This window comes from Mustela nigripes, chromosome 9 (genome assembly GCF_022355385.1).
Source record: "Mustela nigripes isolate SB6536 chromosome 9, MUSNIG.SB6536, whole genome shotgun sequence".
Taxonomy (NCBI): Eukaryota; Metazoa; Chordata; class Mammalia; order Carnivora; family Mustelidae; genus Mustela; species Mustela nigripes.
In genome coordinates this window covers 85,809,586-85,830,717 of record NC_081565.1, presented here as the reverse complement: position 1 = coordinate 85,830,717, position 21,132 = coordinate 85,809,586, and the positions used below count along the sequence as shown (strand labels likewise).

General features: G+C 49.4%; 1 protein-coding gene across 1 annotated transcript in view; it reads right to left on the bottom strand.

Moving 5' to 3' along the window:
• SLC1A1 (solute carrier family 1 member 1) overlaps window positions 1–21,132 on the bottom strand; it is a 76,923-nt gene that overhangs the window by 3,281 nt on the left and 52,510 nt on the right. The window contains exons 3-11 of the mRNA XM_059411962.1: window positions 18,303–18,395; window positions 16,652–16,766; window positions 15,340–15,382; window positions 13,941–14,039; window positions 11,611–11,795; window positions 10,337–10,444; window positions 8,374–8,496; window positions 7,547–7,741; window positions 1,449–1,583 (exon numbers count right to left, since the gene is read on the bottom strand). Of these exons, the coding sequence (XP_059267945.1) occupies window positions 1,449–1,583; window positions 7,547–7,741; window positions 8,374–8,496; window positions 10,337–10,444; window positions 11,611–11,795; window positions 13,941–14,039; window positions 15,340–15,382; window positions 16,652–16,766; window positions 18,303–18,395 (1,096 nt within the window). The remainder of the gene's footprint in view (window positions 1–1,448; window positions 1,584–7,546; window positions 7,742–8,373; window positions 8,497–10,336; window positions 10,445–11,610; window positions 11,796–13,940; window positions 14,040–15,339; window positions 15,383–16,651; window positions 16,767–18,302; window positions 18,396–21,132) is intronic.

Sequence of the window (21,132 nt, the reverse complement as noted above, 5' to 3'; positions counted from 1 at the left end):
CGCTTCAGCTGCTGCTCGACAACCAGCGGCACCGTTCTCCCCTGTAAACCCCGGCTGGTGCTGAGTAAAGGCTCAAGTCAGAGCCCCACATGTCCCCAAGGGCCAGGGGACCAATGCACAGAGTGGGTATTAAGGATAAAGCCTGGGACTGCAAGTTCATTCTAACTTGAACCTGGGGATCACACAGGGCCCATTCTTGCCCAAGTGTTCTGCTGTGTTCCTCAGCCCTGTGTATGTGTATGTGTGTGTGTGTGTACGCACCCGTGCGTGTGTGTGGATGTGAGAGAGTTGTCGAGTGAGACATGAACTGTCCAAACTGTTCTAATGGTGATAATAAAACCGGCCATGATTGAGCAATCATGTCCCCAGTTTTTTTAAAACTTCAGGTAGAGTCTGTTTTGAGAAGAGAGAAACCCACCAAATCTTTACTGTAACAGTTATCTTTGATTCATTTGTCAAACTGCCCTTAACTGGTTTGATTAGGTCAAATGTTCATAGCTTTTATGGATCTCTTTCCCTAATTGATCTCTGAAACTTGTCTTTGTAAAAATGAGTATCTCCTGAGGAGGACTCAGGGTAGATCCAGAATCCAGGAGAGCCTTTTTGCTGCTGTTACATGCCCATGAGTTATTCTGCTCAGGTTTTTGGTCTGACCTTTGATAGTATATTAAAGTTGGGAGTTAATCTTTTCTTTTTTCAGTGTTGCCTCCTCTTTAGAAATTGCTATGGAAGAAAAGATTAATTTAGATTTCATGATACGTTACTAAAAATACAGATGTTCAATTGTTACTGTCTTAGGATAAAAAAAAAAAAAACTGCCTGTTGAACCCTGTTCTAGACTCCCAGCCCACGTTAGCTTGCTCAGACCATGCCCCCATCAGATGAGATACACAGAATAGTTCCCACTTCAGAGCCTGTGCAGCTGGGCCCCCGAGAAGCTAAGGAACTTGCTCGAGGCCAAAGAGCCACTGAGATGCGGAACAGGGATTTAAACTCAGGCCGGTCTTCTCCCAGAGTCTTTGCTTGGGCCACCGCCCCGACGATGCTGAAGGTCTCAGAGGGTGGGCTGCCCTTGACCAGGCTGTTCTGAGCCCGTGGGGCTGGCCCAGGGCCCCGAGAAGCGAGGGGAGCCCCTAGGGTCTGGACTGTCTGGGACCTTGTCCTGCTTCCTTCCCTTATTATCATCCACTCCCGCACCCAACTCCGGTCCAGGAGCGTTATCAGGTCTGAATGAGCTAATGGAGATCACTGGCCTTTCAGAATCCCGGCTCAGAGTTAGGAGTTAATGTTTAAGCACATTATCAGATGGCCTGGCCAGAGGGAACTGAAAGCCGCGACAGGTGGCTCCTTGGGCAATCTGAGGACAGATGCTGACAGCCTGCAGACGCCCCGCGGCTGGGGCACCCGCCTCCCCACCCGGCCAAGGCAGTGCCTTTAGTTCAACTCACAGGAGCCAGTCGACGGCGATGATGAGGGTGACGTCCTCCGCGGGCAGCCCCACGGCGCTCAGCACGATCACCATGGTCACCAGGCCGGCCTGGGGCACGCCGGCAGCTCCGATGCTGGCCGCGGTGGCCGTGATGCTGCGGCCGAAACAGGATGCAGGGGTTAGACGCCCGTCTCTCCCCTTGGGGCCCCTGGCCTGAAACTTAGTCCCGATGGCTGTTTGCGCTGTGTCCCCAGATGGGCCGGTCAGAACCTGTTCTCTCCTGAGCATCAGCTCTGCCTCATTAGAGGGCTGCAGGGGGGGATGGGCGGGGAGGGGGGGTCTTTTGGGGGGGGGGCGGGGAGATAAAGTCAATCTCTCTAATGCAAGGAAGGGAAGAACTGCCCAAGTGGCAAGAGGGTTATTCAAGAGGAAGACAGAGTTCTCTGGCGGGGGCAGCCGGGGAAGGCTCAGCTACCTCTCTAGGCATCCATTGTCCTCGACAGGTGCCAATGATCTCTGCCTTTCTTGCTCCCTGTGCCCATCTATGCACCCAGCCGGGCATTCCCGGGCATCTGATACCTGCCAGGAGTTGCCGTTGCCGTGAAGGCCGGGCGGAAGGTTTTATGCACTTTCCTGACATCACAAGACTCTTGACCTCTGGGATCTGTCCTCCACGGCACTGAACTGAGAGACCGCCATGCCCCCTGGCGGAGGTAAAGTCGTTTATTCCCGACTGCTCTGGCCAGTGGATGCGCTTTCTGCCACAGGACGAGAGAGGTCGTGCCCCGCAGAGACAGTCAGATGCACTTCATTACTGTGTGTTTAAAAAGACCCGTCTCAGGCAGAGGAAGTGGGGCGCTAGCGATTCTTCCCTTTGGAATACGCAGGTTTTCATAAAAAATATCATTCTTATTTAAATCTGGTCATTTTGCACATGTTGGCGAGGACGTGGAGAAAGGGGAACCCTCCTGTACTGCTGGTGGGGATGCGAGCTGGTGCAGCCACTCTGGAAAACAGCACGGAGGTTCCTCGAAAAGTTGAAAACAGAGCTACCCTAGGACCCAGCAATTGCAGTACTGGGTATTGACCCCAAAGACAACAACGTAGTGATCCAAAGGGGCAAGGGCACCCAAATGTTTATAGCAGCAATGTGCACAATAGCCAAATTATGGAAAGAGCCCAGATGTCCACTGACAGATGAATGGATAAAGAAGATGTGGTATGTATGTACACACACACACACACACACACACACACACACACAGACACACACAGGAATACTATGCAGCCATCAAAAGGAATGAAATCTTGACATATGCAATGACACGGCTGGAACTAGAGGGTATAATGCTAAGCTAAATAAGTCAATCAGAGAAAGAATTATATGATCTCACTTACATGTGGAATTTAAGAAACAAAATGGCTCATAGGGGAAGGGAGGGAAAAATAAGACAAAATCAGGGAGACCAACCATAAGAGACTCTTAATGACAGGGAAACAGGGGCACCTGTGTGGCTCAGTCAGTTAAGTGTCTGCCTTTTGGCTCAGGTCGTGATCCTGGAGTCCTGGGACTGAGCAGGGAGCCGCTTCTTTCCCTCCCTCAGCCTCTGTCCCGGCTTGCATTCTCTCGCTCACACTTTCTTTCTCAAATAAATAAAATCTTAAAAAAAAACCCAAAAATGAGGGTTGGTGGAGGGGAGGTGGGTGGGAAGAGGGCACAGGAGGACACTTGGAATGAGCACGGGGTGTTACAGGCAACTGACAAATCATGAACCTCCACCTCTGAAAGGAATAATGCTTATTAATATTAATATTAATTAATATGCTTATTAACTGAATTTAAATTAAAAAAGGAAAAAAAAAATCAATCTGGTCCTTTTGGAGGAAACAAGGGCCCCCCATTCCCTGAGAAGCAGCTGAATTTTGGATGACCTGGGAAGGACGCCCGCTGCTTGTTCTGGACGCCTGTTCTCATCCTCCGTCCAAGGATGCCACCGGGTCGAAAAGTGAAGACACAGAAACTGTCCATTTAAGCTGGAAGAATCCCTGATTCTGTCCACAAATCTACATTCTGGTGGGCTCAAAAAGGCCTCAGAATTCTTACGAAGCAGATTCCACAGCTCCTTCTCTTGCCTCGCCATGTGCTGAAGATGGCCTTTGAGGGTCTGGTCAAACACAGGCCAACTTGCTTTGACAACCGTCTCTTCCTTCAGCGGCCGCGGGCCGCCAGTTTACAGTAAATTAAAGATTTCTGGGCTGTCCCAATTCCTCGAAGTGTTTCAGACCTACATAATCCTTTAGATCTGTTCTGCCTTAAGTACTCTTTGGAAAACCCAAGTTTATTTTAATGCGGGTTGAAAAAAAATTTTAACTGAAGGCAGCAGCAGGTTTTCTTTACCAGAAGTGATTTGCGCCCGTGACCACGGATCTCTTTTTGGAAGTCCCAGCCCATCACGGTTAACCGTGTGCCTATAGCCTATGGCTGGGTTCAAAATCCAAAACCCACTGTGTCCAAGAAAATTTTGCCTTAGAGCCTTGACCTTGGTTCCTACACTTCAGCCATTTGACTGACTTTGGTCTGAGACTGGGAACTATTGGGGAAACAACATAAAAACCCAGTCCTTTTGACTATATTTGACTTTGTCTTTAAAGGGTTTACACAGTCAAACACACAGTAGTCACTGGTAGAAAGTTCCTTCCTGGTGCTGAGATCTGGCTTGCAGACGGGATATTAGCTCAGGTCCCATCCAGGCTGGGCCTGGGGTCTGAGCTGAAGCCCGCAGAGGCCTGAGCGTCAGACCTGTTTTCAGCAGCAGCACGTCCTTAAGCAAGTTCCCCCTGGCTCTCAGTTCTTGCCTGTGGGAAGGGGAGACCATGTCGCAGGGCACCTGGATGCCCAAGATCCTTACACACTGAGGCCACTTCTGCTGCGTCAGCAGCTGCTGGCCCCACCCGCGCTGCCCCCAGGATCACCCCTCACAGCTACAGAACAATCAGTACGAAGGCCACTGCTGCTCCTTTCCTCCTCCAGGCTCCTCCTGGGCCCCAAATCCAGTCATCACCTTTCATTATAAGACACATTTATCCTATTTTCCGTCAGTCGTAACCTTTGATTAGTGAATGTTGCAATAAAACCACAAAAGGGTTTGTCTGGGGTGGATGGCGCCTACGTTGCTTTGATGTCGAGCCAAGCGGGCCACGGAAGGCGATGAGCCATGGGTCTCTCTAACCATCGGCCACAGGAGCCGCAACCATAAGTTGTGAAGGGAAAAACCATGTTTGTTATTTCATTCTGTTCCGAGCAGAGCCAGCAAGGATTTTAAATTTTAGGTCAGTGATGACTGGGCCTCACAGTTGCGGTGGTTGTCTCTGGGCCGGTGGTTATTTATCAGCAAGTCTGATTTAAGGGTACAGGGGCACCTGGCGGGCTCAGTCAGGAGAGCGTGTGATTCTTGATCTTCGGGGTTGTGAGTTTGAGTCCTACTGCTGGGTGTCGAGATGATTTGAAAAAAAAAAAAAAAATACACCAGAGCGGGGAGAAGCGGAGGCGGACAGGTTTTGATGTGAAATACTTAGCTTCTCCACCCAAAGTTTATTTGTCTAGCAGTCAGGTTAACAAAAAAAACAACGTTATTAAGATCTAGGGAACTTATGACTTAGGGAGAGAGGGAGTTCACCACAAAATGGCAAATACCCAAACCAGCAGCTACCTCGTACAGCTACTCCTGGGAAATCAGTCCAATACAGACTAGGTCCGCAGGCCAGGGTGAGGGGGATGCCCAAGGGCCCTGAGAAGGACCAAGGTCAAGTGGTGGAGCTTTCTCAGGCCTGATGCAAGGTTTCAAATTTAACACACTCACTAATGCTCAAACTGTAGGACTTTACTCAAGCTCTTTCGGCTGGGGCTTTTTAAGCCATGGACACTGTAGACCACAGAGCCCAGAGACAGTGTCCCAGCTGATGTGACAGTGGTCCAGTTGGCACTTGTCTTTGGTTAGCGTCAAGCCAACAGCAATAAGTACTTGATGACTTAGGGTTGGGGAGGAGTTAAATATACACCGTATTAGAACACCGTTAGAACTGCCTTCACACCTACAGTGAAAGCCTGTGCCAAGCACGGGGGCTACAAGACTGAGTTCACCCAGAAAGGCCAGATTCAGCCTTGTGCAGGCCCAGGGACCCAGCTGAGTTGTAAGCTTGCACTTCAAACTGAACACAAGTGGCCAGATTAGCTGTAAACCCAATCCATCTCTTCAAAGCAGTGCTGTCCAGTAGAATTTTCCATGACAGAACTGAACTCTACAATGATGGAAGCTCCTACACTGGCTGTGTCCAATCTGTGTTTATGGCTTGCGGCTACCATCTTGAACAGGCTTGTTTCAGAGCAACACTGATTAATGATGTTTTCAGCATCGACTTGAGCAGACAATTTCAGTCTTCCTTTGAGTAGAATTCTTTGCGGTATCAGGCTCTTTGGGGATTCCATCCTTGGAAATCTCTCTTCGCTGGGTTTCTGTGATGTGATGGTCTCATGGCTCTCCTCCTACCTTTCTGTTCCTTCTTGGTCTCCCTCTTGGTTCTCCCCTCCTTTGCCTGCCTTTAATATTAGGATTTTCTAGAGCTCGGTTCTTAGTCCTCTTCTAGAGCTTGGTTCTTAGTCCTTTTCTATTTGGCACAAACCCGCTCTATGTAACATCTTGAGGCCTCACTCTGTACACACCGTTTGAAGCATTTTATGTGCACTGACTTAATTATCTCTACTTGCGTAAAATGTAGGTACTATTATCCATATTTTACAGGCGAGAAAACAGGAGGTTATCGAAGTCAAGTACCTTGGCCAAGGTCACAGTTAATCATGGTGAGGTTAAGCCTCAAACACAGATGACTGACTTGTAACCACATGCTTGATGACCGCCCTCCCGCTGATGCCTCTGACACTGTATCTGCACATTTCTCACTGCAGAGTTCCAACCGGGATATCTTGAAGGCATTTCAAATTCAATGTGACAAAAAACACAAGCTCTTTATTTTCCTACCTATGCTTGCTTCTCTTCCACTAGTCTCTGTTCTGGCAGGTACCATGCGCCAGTCCAGAACCATCCGCCTATCCTGGAGTCATCCTAACTGCCCCCCACTTCCCATCCCTCCCTGTGAATCCAACTGATGCCTCTCGAATTCATTAGTTCTTCTCCATCCTCAGTGACAGTGCCTTGATGTAGGCTTTTTTTTTTTTTTTTTTAAAGATTTTATTTATTTGAGTGAGAGCGCACCAGCAGGGTGGTGGTGGGAGGGCAGAGGGAGAGAGCAAAGCAGACTCCTTACGGAGCAAGGAGCCCAAAGTGGGGCTTGGTCCTAGAACCCTGGGCATGACTTGAGCCAAAGGCAGATGTTTAACTGACTGAGCTACCCAAGAGCCCGTGATGTAGGCCTTTTAATTCCTTACTTGGACTTCTGCAGTAGTCTCCTAACTAGTCTTCTAGTTTATGTTCCTGTTTCCATCTAGTCCATCCACCTTATTGCCAAGTTACCCTTTAAAAATGCAAATCTGTCCATATTATGAAAGACTGCTCACATGAAGCCTTTCCGGAGATGAACCCTGCCCTCTTGTTTCTCTACGTTCTTCACGTTGTAATCTATGCCGGCAACATCCAATAACCTGTCCTCTGTAACTAGGCTGTGGTTAGATCACGAGCCCCCGGACGTGCTAGTCCTTTTTATCCCAGATGCTCTTAGTTCCTTCTTCTCTAGCTAAATTCTTTGCTCTTCTGAGACTAAACCTTCTGCTTCCCTGGGAAGCCTCTCCTCACCTTCCCTTCCTTCTTTGGTGCCCTCTATGCCCTCTGAAACCTCCACGATAGCTCTTAGTACATCCCCGCATTGACTTAGATATCTGTATCCCCCTACGTACTGGGGACCCCCTGAAAGCAGGGACTGGCCCTTATTCCGCCTTGAATCCTTGGCATCTGCTGTGTGCCTAGCACCCAGTGGGGACGCTGAACCAAGAACAGGGATGCTTTTGGCCCTCCAGATTTTTATTTTCTTTCCCCCCCACTGGCAATTTTTCCTTGATACAGTTCCAATGACAGAAATGAACACGAGCATGACCTTGTACCTTACCTGATTGTGATGATCTGCCCGATGCCCAAGTCCAGGCCGTTCAACTGTGCGATGAACACGGCTGCCACTGCCTCATAGAGAGCAGTCCCATCCATGTTGATCGTAGCTCCCACAGGCAGCACGAACCTGGTGATCCTCTTGTCCACCTGGTTCTTTTCCTCAGCACAGCGGAAAGTGACTGGCAGTGTGGCTGAACTGTGTGATAGAAAGAGAAAGGAACTTATGGTCCGGGAATGCCAGGGCTCAGTCCCCACCCTGGAGAGACACTTCTTTTTTTTTTTTTTTTTTTAAGATTTTATTTATTTATTTGACAGAGACCACGAGTAAGCAGAGAGGCAGGCAGAGAGAGGAGGAAGCAGGCTCCTGGCTGAGCAGAGAGCCCGATGCAGGGCTCAATCCCAGGACCCTGGGATCATGACCTGAGCCGAAGGCAGAGGCATCAACCCACTGAGCCACCCAGGCGCCCCTGGAGAGACACTTCTATGCCAAAAACCAATCCCAGAGCCCAAAGCACGCTGGCACTTCCGGCAGGTCCAGGAAGGAGAATGTGCTGGGTCCGGGGCTGCTCCAAGTGACAGTGTAACCCATTCTGGGGCTGCAGGCCATTTTGCAAGGATAAGAGATACCCAGTAGGGGGCAGAAATGTTCAAGGACACAGGCAGAGAATCTAGAGGTCATTCCCTGAGTTAAAGGCAGCCAGAAAAGCACAAGCCAGGGAGGGGTCAGTTTCATCTGTGGTGGGGACAGCTCTCATCTGCAGCGGATGCGGATGAGAGCTGACAAGGCATGGCCCAGAGACTTCTCCCGGACACCCCTCCTCTGTTCACCTGGAAGAGATCATGAGAGCTGTCAGGAGAGCCTGAGCCATTCCCATGGCGAATCGGAAGGGGTTCTTCCGCACGACTATGAAGTAGATGAGTGGGAGAATGACAATGGAGTGGATCGCGAGCCTGTAAACAAGAAAGAGAAGCAGGGTTGTAGAGCGCACCACCTCCTCACAGTAATCCCTTTTTCCAAACAGCTTTTTTAAAATTCATGATGGATCACTGGATTTTCATAATGACCCAAGAGAAAATGAGAAGTAGGGCAAGGGCATAGGTCTCCATATATCCACCAATGAGTATGAGGAGACTCACTTAGCAAATGAAGTATCTTTTCAAAGTGGTGAAGCCAGTAGCTGAATCCACATTTTGGAGCTCACAGAACACGTATGCACCGCCAAGCCGTGTGTGTGCTATTCCTGCAATAGGTGCTAACGAGCTTTCACTTCCTTCTGCTGCTGAATTCTTCCCACTCTTCTAAGACTCAGCAAAAGGTCCCTCTCCTCCAGGAAGCCTTCCCTCACCTTCACAGGTGGATCGGACCCCTGTTTCCTTGGTAGCTCTGTGGCTCCACACTCATTGCTACCAAAACTCCTCATCCTACACCCAGCCCCCTGTTCCCTGCACCACACTGCTGTCCTGCTGGATGGTGCCCAGCCTCCCAAAGGGCCAGGAAGGAGCGAGTTCCTGCTTTCCTACAGGCATACCTCAGGACTGACCCCCTTTTCTTTGTTATTCCTGCCTTCCAAAACAACTCCTTGTTTCATGTAGGACTATACAGGTTATGTAAAACAGGGGGCTTAAAAAATGAGACCAATCCAGCCGGTGCCATGTAAGAGTTTACAGATCAGTTAGTCAAAGCTAAAATAAGAAGAAATGAGGCCACTGAAAATACAGATCCTGAAGGTCCGTCATGAGGGTCTTCTAGATAGCAGGCATGGCTAAGAACTATGAGAAATTTAGTTTTCTGTTAGAAACCCAGGTCGGACAAACAGAAACCAGCAGAAATGTGTCATAAAATGGCTCAGCATAATAAACATCAGCCAAATCACTGCCTGGACACAGGCTCTGGCCTCTAGAAGGGTGCAAAGCCCTGCTCCCGTATCACTATGGCCCTGGGATTGGATGCTGTAGACACCCAGGCTGCTGCTTGTTGGCTGGAAGGGCTGTGTTTTTGGTAAACACAGATGGATTCCCCAGGGCACTTGCACTCCCAACAGGTGAGCTCACTGCCCAAGGTGGGTGTTTGGGAGCACTGACCTGTGGAAGTGTGGGTGATGTTTATTCATCCCCTTCGTTCATATTTCGTAGCATGTGTGACGTATCCTGTCCCTGCCAGATATCTGGGGGCACCATTCCTAAATTATCTCACCCTATCTCCCCTCAGGTGACCAATAATGGGCTGCAATGAATATGCAGACAACCTGCTGCCTCCCTGCTTTACCCACTTCTTCCCAGCCTGAAGACTTTCCCGGAATCCTCTCTGATACTTGGGTGGTGCAGGGAGCAGTAGCGGTGCCCAGCCCCACCAATGGGGTTGGAACCAACCAGCCACACACTCCCATGTGCTCAAGTATCATTGCATTCAGGCCCTGCCTGATTTCTTTCTTGGGACTGGGGTCCTTGTGAGCTATTCTTACGAGTTTGGTGAGTTTCCATCCTTGAAGAAGTGAATGCCAAGAGAGGATTCTAGTGGGTTTTGCTTGTTCCAATGAAGGGTTTTAACAACGAATAAAGGCAGCAATAAACCATGGTCCAGGCTGTTCTGCCAAGATCTGGCAATTAGCACAGTGTGATCCTCCCCCAGTACAGCTGCTAAAGGCCAGCCCCCCCACACCCCTCTCTCTTATCTCTGAACCCCATCTTCCTCGGCATATGGGAGAAGCCAATTATAACTGGAACACTGCTTCTCAGTAGTGATCCAGTGGCTCAAACACAGTTCCTGCTTCCTCTCCCGAGTCCGACATACCCACTCAGGACGGTGGCCATGTAAAGGCCCAGCTTGCGAAATATTTCCCAGTCTTCGACTTCTATGATCTTCCCAGCAATCAGGAACAAGATGCCAAGTGGCATGTAGCTAGAACATAAGCACAGCAAAGACACTTCCGTCATCAGGTGTCTTCTCGAGGGGGGACTGCTGGGGAGGAAACAAGCCAGGGCGTGTACCTCGGCTTGGTGCCTGCGCTCAGCTGGGAGGAGCACCGGGTCCACAGGGAGGCTAAGGTTTCAGCCTCCGGTCCTGGTGGACCACACTGGTGCCAGGATTTAGCGCCTGTGCATGCACTTTAAATTCTACTCACCCAAGCTACCTTAGATGAGTGAAGTTGGCAAGCATGTGTGGTTAAACAGCTGCCTATCCTGCACTGTGCTCCCGGGGCACGTACGTCCTGCCAATGGTCCCATCTGCAGATCTCATTTTTGCCTGACCCTCCCTAGATGGCACCACGGTCTCTCTAGCCTCAGTCATCTGGTCTCCCAGGCAGTCATATCAGCAACAGAGCGATGCCATTAGTCGTGGAAGTGCTCAGAACGACTCTGTTTGTGCAGCTCTCTTTGCGTGCCTTGTATTGGGTTAAGTGTTTGACATGCCTCATTTCCCCTAATGTACTTCTCCCCACCCGAGGGGCAGACTTTTATTATCCTTTTTTTACATAGGAAGAAGCTGAGGTTCAGTGGGAGTAAGTGGTTGAAATCGCTAGAGCCTTTGCGTCACTGTCGGTGTCTACACTTGAGAGTAAATAATGTCGGGTCAACTCAATAGGACATAAATGGGGGCAGAGATCACCTCGCAAAGGTGGACTTGTTGGCACTTCCAGGGACAGGGCAGGGACTCGGGTGGTGCCGCTGGTGTGTTCTCATCCAAATGGCAGTTTCTTTTGGATGGAAACAAAATACAATTGCAAGTATTTTGAATATCACGTCTGGGCCCAACGAGGAGAGCACTTTGGGTTTCGGTGTGCCAGGAACCCCTTCAAGTCACTCTTTTAAGAGTTATTTCTTAGACAAAGGCCGGTTGGGAGCTGACCAGGGGCTTTGGGAGAACAGCAATGGCTGACACTCAGATTCTTATTGGTGAACTCATGCCTAAGTGATATGTTGAATTCCTGAACATTCCAGTGTCTCGGCATTCCACGTTCCTCCTTCCTAGGGGGAGGCCAGTGGAGAAGCGCAGGCCCCTCTATTCTAATTTTGAGGGGACAGCTTTAATAAGAAGCAAGATGGCATTCACCAGCATCTGCTCACCACATGATGATCTGAACGATTTTCATGGTTGCGTCACTCAGAGCGTTGAAGAAATCCACCAGAATCTGTCCTTTTTCTCCCATCTTTCCAATGACAAGTCCAAAGACAAGGCAGAAGACAATCAAGCCCAGGACATTTATGCCGTCCGAATACATGCCTATGACTTTGTATTCCTTTGTTTTGTTCTGTGGATCAAAACCAAGAGAATATACTGATGCGTGATTCTAATTTTGTTGGAAGGCAGAGGCCGCGGAATGAGAAGATATGATAGCCAGACATAACAAACTAGTAATCTACCAGTCAGAGTCAACAATACTTGGGGAGAAAACAAACAACAACAAACCACCTACACGTGTATCGAGTTCATATTGCTCCCATCTTCTGCCACAGAAATATAGTGATTTTTTTTTTCACTTTCTCAAAAAACCCAAACTTGAAGATTTCTTTTGAAGTATTCTTATTCTGGGATGTCTTACATTTTTAATAAGAACTTTAGAATCAAGGCACTTTTCAGGGGTTATTTTAACTACTAGCAACTTTGGAGTCTGCATGAAAAATATAGGACTTAAGAATGCAGGAAGCTCAAATTATTTGCCACGGTGAACATTTTTAGGATATCTCTCTGATAGTGACACGCAGAAACCTTATTTATTGCCTCTAACTGGGTGGCCAACAGGACTTTAGAGATGTGAGTATTACCCAAACGGCTGCTACTGTGAACCGTTTCTTCCCCTTATCCTGGGTAAGAACAGCGAGAGAGATGCTGGGAAAAAACTTAACTCCGAGTGGGGCAGCATGAGATCTTCTGAGAGATTTCACAGGGAGATTACATAATCGGAGCAGCACAAGTCAGCCTTATAAAGTATTATAAAGGGTTGATAAGCTCCTGGCGTGCCTGTCATTTTTTACTTATAACCTGATATGCTCAAACACGGATTTATTGAGCCATGAGAGTGTGCTAACTGCACCGGCTACAGGATAAGTCTTAGAAATACAGCTCGACAGATAAGATAACCGTAGGGAAAGCAGACCCGTGAGAGCAATACGGTGCGTCACGAACTGCATGCCAAGCCACAGCTTCAGGCATCAGGCAGAGATGGAATGGGGGGCTGTGGGGTCAGGGAGAGCGCAGCCTCGCCGGCAGACGGGCAGGAGATGGAAGCATTTTCCAGAAAAATGACGTAAGGAGAAGCAAAAGTCATCTTGCCCTGGGCCTGCCCTAACGTGCCTGGCCCCCAAACCAATTTAAGCCTCTGTGTTGAATGCCCCCGAGTAGCCTGCTCTTCCCGGTTGCAATGCTCATTGAGTAAGGGCAGAGGCCACACCTGTCTGCACCATTGGCCTCCCAGCGCCCAGGGGGTCTAGCTCGTGGGGGCTGTTCACAAAACTCTCGGTGGAATCACGTGCAAAGGTGGAAAGAAGGAGAAACCAAGGAGGTGGGTCTGGATGGGACAGAGGGCATCCAGGAGGGGAGCTGGGGAGCCGGGGAGGCGCCCGGACGTGGAGGGCCACTGAGCCAGGCGGACGAGTGAAGGGTTCCGAAGGACGAAGCAGGAGCCCACCTCGCTCTATCTGATTTGCATTTCTAAGTCTCCCAAACACTTGTTCCTTAAATCTTCTCTTCCTGTGTGGAGGAGGCCGAGACCTGTGTGGCAGAATCTACCACAGGACTTGGGAGGAACTACTTCATGCCCGTACGGTCCCTTCTCTACTGCTGAAACCCCAGCAGCTCTCAACACCCCAACCCTGACACCGTCAGGCCGGAGTGAGGCCGACCGAAGGCACAGGTGTCTTCTGTCTGGCCCGTCATAGCCTTCTCGCCCTGAGAATCACACACGGCGTTGCAGCCGATGCATGGGTGGGGGGGCGTCTCAAACAGTGAAATCATCATGAAAAAGCACAAAAATGTGAAAAAAACATGGCATAAACACACCCCAAAAGGACACTGGTTTGCAATAAGAGAGCTGAAACAAGAAGCCAGCACCTGGGGTGCCTGCTGGCTCAGTCGGTAGAGCAGGTGACTCTTGAGCTCAGGGTCATGAGTTCAAGCCCCACACTGGGCATGGAGCCTACTTAGAGAAAAAAAGAAGGTGGCAGACCTTGGCCTTGCTCGCCCTCAGCTGGGAGTGCGTGTGTTGGGTGACTGGAACTTCTCACCACTCCCTGTGTTTCTGCAAACAACGTGAGAGCTTCGTGTTGATTTTGGGGGTTACAGATACATTTTAGCGGGTAGAAGAATTCACAAGTAGTGACGACTGACTGTATTTCCATCTCCTGCCTGTTCGCAGCTCTCCCTGCCTGCTGGGGAAGGGGTGCGGGCGACGAGGTACCTTGGAAGTTGCAGTTGTCATGATGGCTGTGACAGGTGCGTCTGTCACATTCGTCCCTGGCTCCCTGGGAGCATTCACTTCTTCACGCTTGGTTTTATACTGCAGGGTGGAGGGGGAGGAGAGAGACCAGAGAAACAAACAAAATAAGCCTTTTTCAAGCATCTGAGCCTAAACCACAGGAATAGGTCACTTGGGCTAAACAAGTGCCATGGGAGCCTTCTGCCCCTGTCGCCTCTCCGGGCTCCCGCAAGGCTCTGGAAGCGAAGGCGAGACCACGAGATCCAAACCCCGGTTCCCAGAGCCACCATTCAACGATGTCAGAACGTTCTCTTTTATAATAAGGGGCAAATTAACAGAGCGATAATGGGGAAGAAAGTATAGGTTTCATTTGCTTTAAGAGACATTACGGGGATCCTGCTACTCATTTTGTTTCTCTGTTTGCTCATTCATTATTCTTAATCTGGGAGAAACGCCTCATTACTTTGATGAGTGCAGTCACCGTGGCTTTAATACATGTCAAGAACTAGATGGTTGTTCCCAAATCAAAAACTCCTTTAGGGCCAGGCCACGAGGGACATTTCTGTTGAATTCCCTTCCTTCAGCTCTGGGGCGCTCTGCCGAGCTTCTGCAGGGAGGCTGAAGAAAGAGCTCATACACCCTCACGCCGGGCATCCGTGTCAGTCCTGCCAGGCTCCGCCAACCTTAAGAACCTTACAAATGACCACCTGAGGCTGAACCTTGAAATGGAGGTGGTTCTGTGCCTCATGGACGTTGGCAGGGAGCAAGCTCATGGCCACTTTTGTTGGTGTACACAGAGGGCTCTGTTGGTATAATTTATGTAAATGAATTAGCATTTTGGGACAGACTCCGCTGTCTTCAAGTGCACAGATAAACCAGAGGGAAGGGCAGCCAGGAGACGGAGTGAGGAGACCGCGAAGCTTTCCTAGAGACAAAAATCAGGGCTTTGTTGCACGGCCACGGGGCGTGCCGGCAACGGGCGCGCGACGAGTAAGGAAAAGACGGGACAGCAGGCACCGAAGGCCCGTGCGTGTTAGATACTGCTCTCCTTCATGCGGGAGGAAGGAGAGGCGCCAGGGCCGTTTCTGCAGGGTGTTTAACCGGCAGACGATCCAAGCTTCCTTGCAAATACCACGGGGTTCTCCCAAAACAGGGAAAGGGAGCCCGGGTCTGTTGCAAGAGGGACTTCCCTGGGGCCTGGAAGACCAGAGGCACAGAGCAGAGAAGCCACCTGCGATGGCCCCGCCTGCATATTCCCAGGTTCGGTTCCTGCCATTTGGGGTGGGCGCATTCCAGCTCCTGGGTCACAGCAGGACATAAAAATCTCGAATGGGTCAAGTGAAGAGGGGAGCCGTCTGGAGGCAAAAGCCATTAGGATTACCTGCTGAAAACAGGCTTGGACAAGATTCTCAGGGAACATATTCCTGTTGGAGACATGAAAAGCAGTGTCACATTAAGGCACAAGTGTTTTGTTTTCTGTTATTTGTTTCTGTCACACTCAATACATTGGTGAACACGAGGAGAAGACAGCATCAGTACCCTGGTATCTTTTCTGGCCTCTCCTTTGCAAATACTTCCTCCGATAAAGAATCTGTCCCTCCCGCCGAGCTTCAACCCAGTCCAGAAAGCTCTCCCGAGCCACCGTCACTCTCCGGCCACCATCACCTCGCTGATGAGAGTACGTCTACGCGTGCTGTGCTCCGTGCCACCCAGCACTGGCAGGCGGACGCTCACCGCCCAGGGACGTCTTTCATGTCCCGTACCCTCCGCGCTCGCCGACGGGAGCGCAGGCTTCCCGAGTCCACTGCTTTTGCTCCCAACGTCTTTACGCCAACTGTGGACATCAGCGCAGTCAGTCACTGAATTACGAATGATGTGGATGGATGCAACAGGACTAGGAAACAGAAGGTGTGGTTTTTATCAACTCTAAACTCCACGCCTGGAAACTCGGCCAAAGCACGGGATTAAGCTTTCTGTGGTTATATTAGGTTTGGGAGGGCCACTGAAATGGAAAGAAAAACCGGCACGCAGCTTTGTTAGCCGTTTCTAACGGCTTTGTTGCTCTCCTTCACGGAAACTGAGCTTGGAAACTGTACATGATGCCTTTGTAAGGACAGCAGGTGCGAGAGAAATGATACCAAATGATAATCACCCGACACACTCGAAGGAAAGACCTTGGCCTCATGTCAGAGGTCGGCAAATAAATGCCATTTAAATTATAGGTGTCAACAAAGTATCTCAGGCATAGCTGTGTCTTTTTTTTTTTTTTTTTTTTTGCTTTAACTGGTATCTTAAAATTAACTAACCAATTTCCAGCCCTGATTGCTTCTGATAAAAGGGTTTCTCCTGTATAATTAAAAAGTGTATTTCTTCACGTGTCCTTTAGAACGGATCACATCCCCCGCTCAGCCCAGCATCTTAATGCAACAAGTATATACTTTCTGCAGCTCTGTCCATCCTGAATCCAGACAGAGGGGCCTGTTCCTCTCAACTGCTCTTGGACCCACAGTCTGGCAAGCAGGCCCAGATATGTAATTTTGGGGCACAGGGCTCACTGAACAAACACAATGATTCAAGAAATATCAGAAATTTCAAACCAGCGGGAACAGAGCCTCAGAGCACGCGTGGGTCCCAGTGACGGCAGCATCAGAGGCGGCAGGGCCACGGGGCGGCCCGGCTGGAAGGACACGCACCTGATCAGATCCAACATGGCGTCCACCGTGCTGACTTCGGGGCTGCTGCCTGTCCTGTCAATCTCGTCTACTTTCTGGGACACGCCAGGCTTGATGCTCACCACCAGCACGATGCCTGTGGCCAAGGAGAGTATCACCGAGCATTTAGAACCTTCCAGAACACCTGCCCCTGACCCCCAACAGTGCCTCCTTCTTAGAACCAGGGGGCATGGTGGAAGCAGGCAACACTGGAAGGAGACTCTGAGGTCCAGCCAAGATGCTGAACCCCATCCGGGACCTCAGCAGCAGCCTTAATTACTCTTCCATTTAAATGAAGCAGAAGAAATTCCACCTCTGCCCCCTCACTTTTTAAATGAAGAGATGCATTCCAGAATTGCTTCTGGAAACACCTGAGAATTTTCTATTTTCTTTAGCTTAGGAGGTCAGCCTAGGCAGGGGTTGGGTGAGGGTGATGTCCAGCTCAGGGCACCCCTTCAATATTTTTATGTAATTTTTGCCCACACATGCTAGTTATTTTCCTGAGGTGCCTACAGAACATGCCTTATCTTCCTTCTATATCCCAAGCCTCTCAAAATCTGGAAAGCTGCTGTCTACTCCAATAAATGTTCAGGGTTAGGGAAAGTCGCATTTCCTGTGACTCTGGGGGGGATGGAGTGAGGGCAAATACAGGGAGAGAGAGGGTTCTTGCCGTAAGGAACTGTCTAAACAGGGAGTATCTGAGAGCGCCATTTTGGCCCCTGGAGGTAATGGGTTCCTGTCCTTTGAGGTGTCCAAAGGTGGGAGACTGGAGAGCAGATCACGGCATGGGAAACTGCTTGACTGGAGGGGGATGCCAGTCCATGGAGCAGGACGTCAGGATGCCGAGCAGGTCAGTTTTGCCAGGGAGGGGAGTCCGTGGGCGAGTCCAAGGACCATGGTGCATGTGGTTCCTTCTTCCCTCTCAGGGTTGCTGGAGAGACATGCACCGGCTTTCCCCCTCATGTCTCCCTGCCTCAGGAACCTCATGAGGAGAGGTGGCTTTGGTTTAAGGCAAGGTTCGGGCCCTCCCAGATGCCCTGCCTCACACGACTCCAACCTCACCATGTCCTAACAGTCCATTAAAGCAGAGCACCGGGGTTACGCCGGCCATAGCATCTGTGTACGCTCCAGCCTCTCTTCCCACTCGGGTGGCCTTAAAAACGTTAGGTCACGAAGGACGGCCCGCACTTTCTTCACAAAGGAATGCCAAAGGTACAAGAGCAGCGATATTCCCTTACTAGAACTTTCTCCCTTTTTGAAGTGGAATTTCTACTCTGAGTACCACGTGAAATCCGAAATGCCCTGCAATGGCATTGTTTTGGAAATATTTCACAATTACCCTCAACTCCACTACTGCGGGATGAATCACTCCATTTACAGATTATATAAGCTCTTGGCTTCTCCTCCTTCTACCCAGTGAACCTGGTAAGGCACAGGACTGTCACCCAGGAATGTGTCAGTCCTGTATTTTCTTTATAGAAAAGGTGCTGGGTAGACTTGAAGCCCAAAGGCTTCATGGTGGTTTGACAAAACTACTTTTTGAATTTAAAAAAAGCATTAAAAAAAGCCCAGATACTTTTCAAGGACGAGTCACCATTAGACAGAGGAGGAAGGAATCCGAAATAGATTTTACCTAGAATTACAGCGATGATGGTGGTACAGAAGTAATAGACGACGGCGCGCAGACCGATTTTCCCGGACACGCTGGAATCCAGTGCAGCTACACCTGCGGGAGTGGGCGGGGGGAGGGGAGAAGTCAAGTTACATTAGTTTTTTAAAAATGCCATTTCCAGCACTGGAGGTCATTCAACCCGCAGGCTGTGAGACAAAGCGCGAGAGCTGTCCTCTGCTCCCGCCAGGCCTATCTCACATGCCGGCTGGATAAGACGCAACGGGCAAAGGAAACCTTCAAAAGGCCCATGGGGAACGGAGACGGAGGGCAGGAGGGAGGCTCCCCTGCCCCGCTCGGCCCGCTGCCTGGTCAGAGACAGGGGCCCTCCCCTCCCGCACCTGCTCGAAGAACTTCATCAAACTTTGTATGTCCCATCACCCCACAGCCGTCAGGATAAACCCCTTCTGGAATTCAGGGTCCAGAAAATTTGATCTTGGAGCGCGGAGACTGTTCTGTCCTCACATAATGAATTTCATAAAACTCGTGACTGTTTGCCCTTCTGCCTTTCTCTGTCAGGAAGCTCAGAATCAACCAAAAAGATAACTTTTGTGTGTGATTATGAAGGCAATAGATGTTCATGATAATACTCTGAAAGAAGGAAAATGAAAACCAATCTGTCTCATCACCCATAGTTGACATGCTGGGGAACTTCCTGCCGGTATTTTTTTCTTGATTTTTTTTGTTTTTTGTTTTTTGTTTTTGTTGTTGTTTTTGGTAAACATAGCTAATTCTATAGTTTTTTTTTTTTTTTTAAGATTTTATTTATTTATTTGACAGGGAGATCACAAGTAGGCAGAGAGGCAGGCAGAGAGAGAGAGGAGGAAGCAGGCTCCCTGCTGAGCAGAGAGCCCGATGCGGGACTCGATCCCAGGACCCCGAGATCATGACCCGAGCCGAACGCAGAGGCTCAACCACTGAGCCACCAAGGAGTCCAGTTCTATCGTTTTAAATTATCTCTTATTCATATGGTATTCCAAGAATTTTCTTGTTGTAAATTGCCTCTGAGGGTAAGTTTAGTAGCTACATAATCTTGTCATGTGACCGAACCATAATGTAGTTAATAATCCACTTACTGCCGGAGCTTTGGAGAGTCTCAGAGCCAACCTCCATAATCAATCCCCGCAATTTCATTATTTATCCTGGCTAGCACATTTTCTTCTTTGTGTGATTTTCAAATTGCTTCTGCGTTAACAACCTTATCATGTATGGCTCTGTGAGACAACTTAAAATATCCATTTTCCAGAGGTAGGATATAAACAGAGATTTCCAATTTATAAATTTCCAATTTAAGAGACTTCTGGCCACAGGGTTAGCTGCAGGCTCAAATGGCCTTTGGTGGCCTATCAAATGACCGACGTCGCCTGGGACCGGAAGGGTTGTCCAGAGTGCCGAGAAGACTTGTAGAGGTGGAAGGGAACATCCCTTCTTGCTAGAAACCCTTGACCTCCAGGAAAGATGCTTCTCTAAAGTGAGCCAAAGGATGTCGCTCCTCGGACAAGACGGGGAAGTGAAGAAGCAGCCAAACACCTTTCAGCAAGCTGTCATTTGAAGGTTTCAGGCAAGGTAGGGACCTTGCCCGATTTCCAAAATGAGAACCAACTGAGTCAACTGATCATCACAGAAAGTCACTGCATCTTCGGCCCGCGTGAGAGGTCCCATAGCCGTGAGCAAAGCCTGATGTGCAGGGCACCCCAAGGAAAGGCCATAAACCTGTCAGCTACCAGCACGCAAGGAATATACAAGGTAGCTTGTATGTTCTCTCCTGACACTATAAAAGGTCCCTTTTTAAAAGCGACTGGGGGGTTATGCTTCTCACATATATTTGTACATATTCTGTAAGGAAGCTATCGTCGTCATCACGATGACAGGAGAAATCATCTCTCCCTGTAAACGTGCAGTTCCTCCCAGCTGGGGACTGTGCCTCCGGAGGCTACTATTTTGAGAGAAGGGACTCTGGCCTCCTTGGTGAGCACCTCAGGATGTTGTAAGGGCCCGTTTGCCAAGCCGGGGACAAGAGTGTGCCATCGCCATCTGATGGGCCTATTGTCCCAGGCACAGCCTAGAGGAACTCCGATGATGATTCCATTGTCTCTCTCTGGGGAAAATGCACCTGGGTGTGGTGAGAAGGCTGTCTTCTCCTCATGGCGGGACAATTAAAAATCATGACTTGGGCAAGAAACAACAATGATAACAACAAAAAACCAAGAGACATTGAAGGCCCCAACTCAGAAATGAAGGAACTATCTCATATTCCACTTCCGTCTCTCAAAAAAAGAGCAGACGGGTTCCTGGGTGGCTCAATCGGTTGAGCGTCTGCTCAGGTCATGCTCTCAGGTCTGAGCCCCGAGGCGGGCTCCTGGCTCGGTGGGAGTCTGCTTCTCCCTCTCCCTCTGCGGCCCCCTCTGCTTGCACTGTCTCGTTCGCTCTCTCTCCCTCTCAGATAAATAAATAAAATCTAAAAAGAAAAAAAAAAAAGAGCAAACAATAATACAAATATGTAAATTTGCTAACTTTAAATGTGAATGGAAAATGTGCTCTAATATCCTATTTTAGAGCTCTGGGCATTATCTTCATAAACAGTCAAAATAACTATTTATATCAATAAGGTGATTTAAAAAAAAAGGAAAATCACCAATTTAACAAAACTCCAGGTCACCTGTATCAGCCGGTTCACGTAATCCTGGACGTAATCCTGGTCCAAGAGAGGATTTGTTTTCAGATGGACCATCCTTGGGCAGAGGGCTCATTTCAGCGGCTCTCAACCCTCAGGGGGCTGACGAGTGCCAGGTTC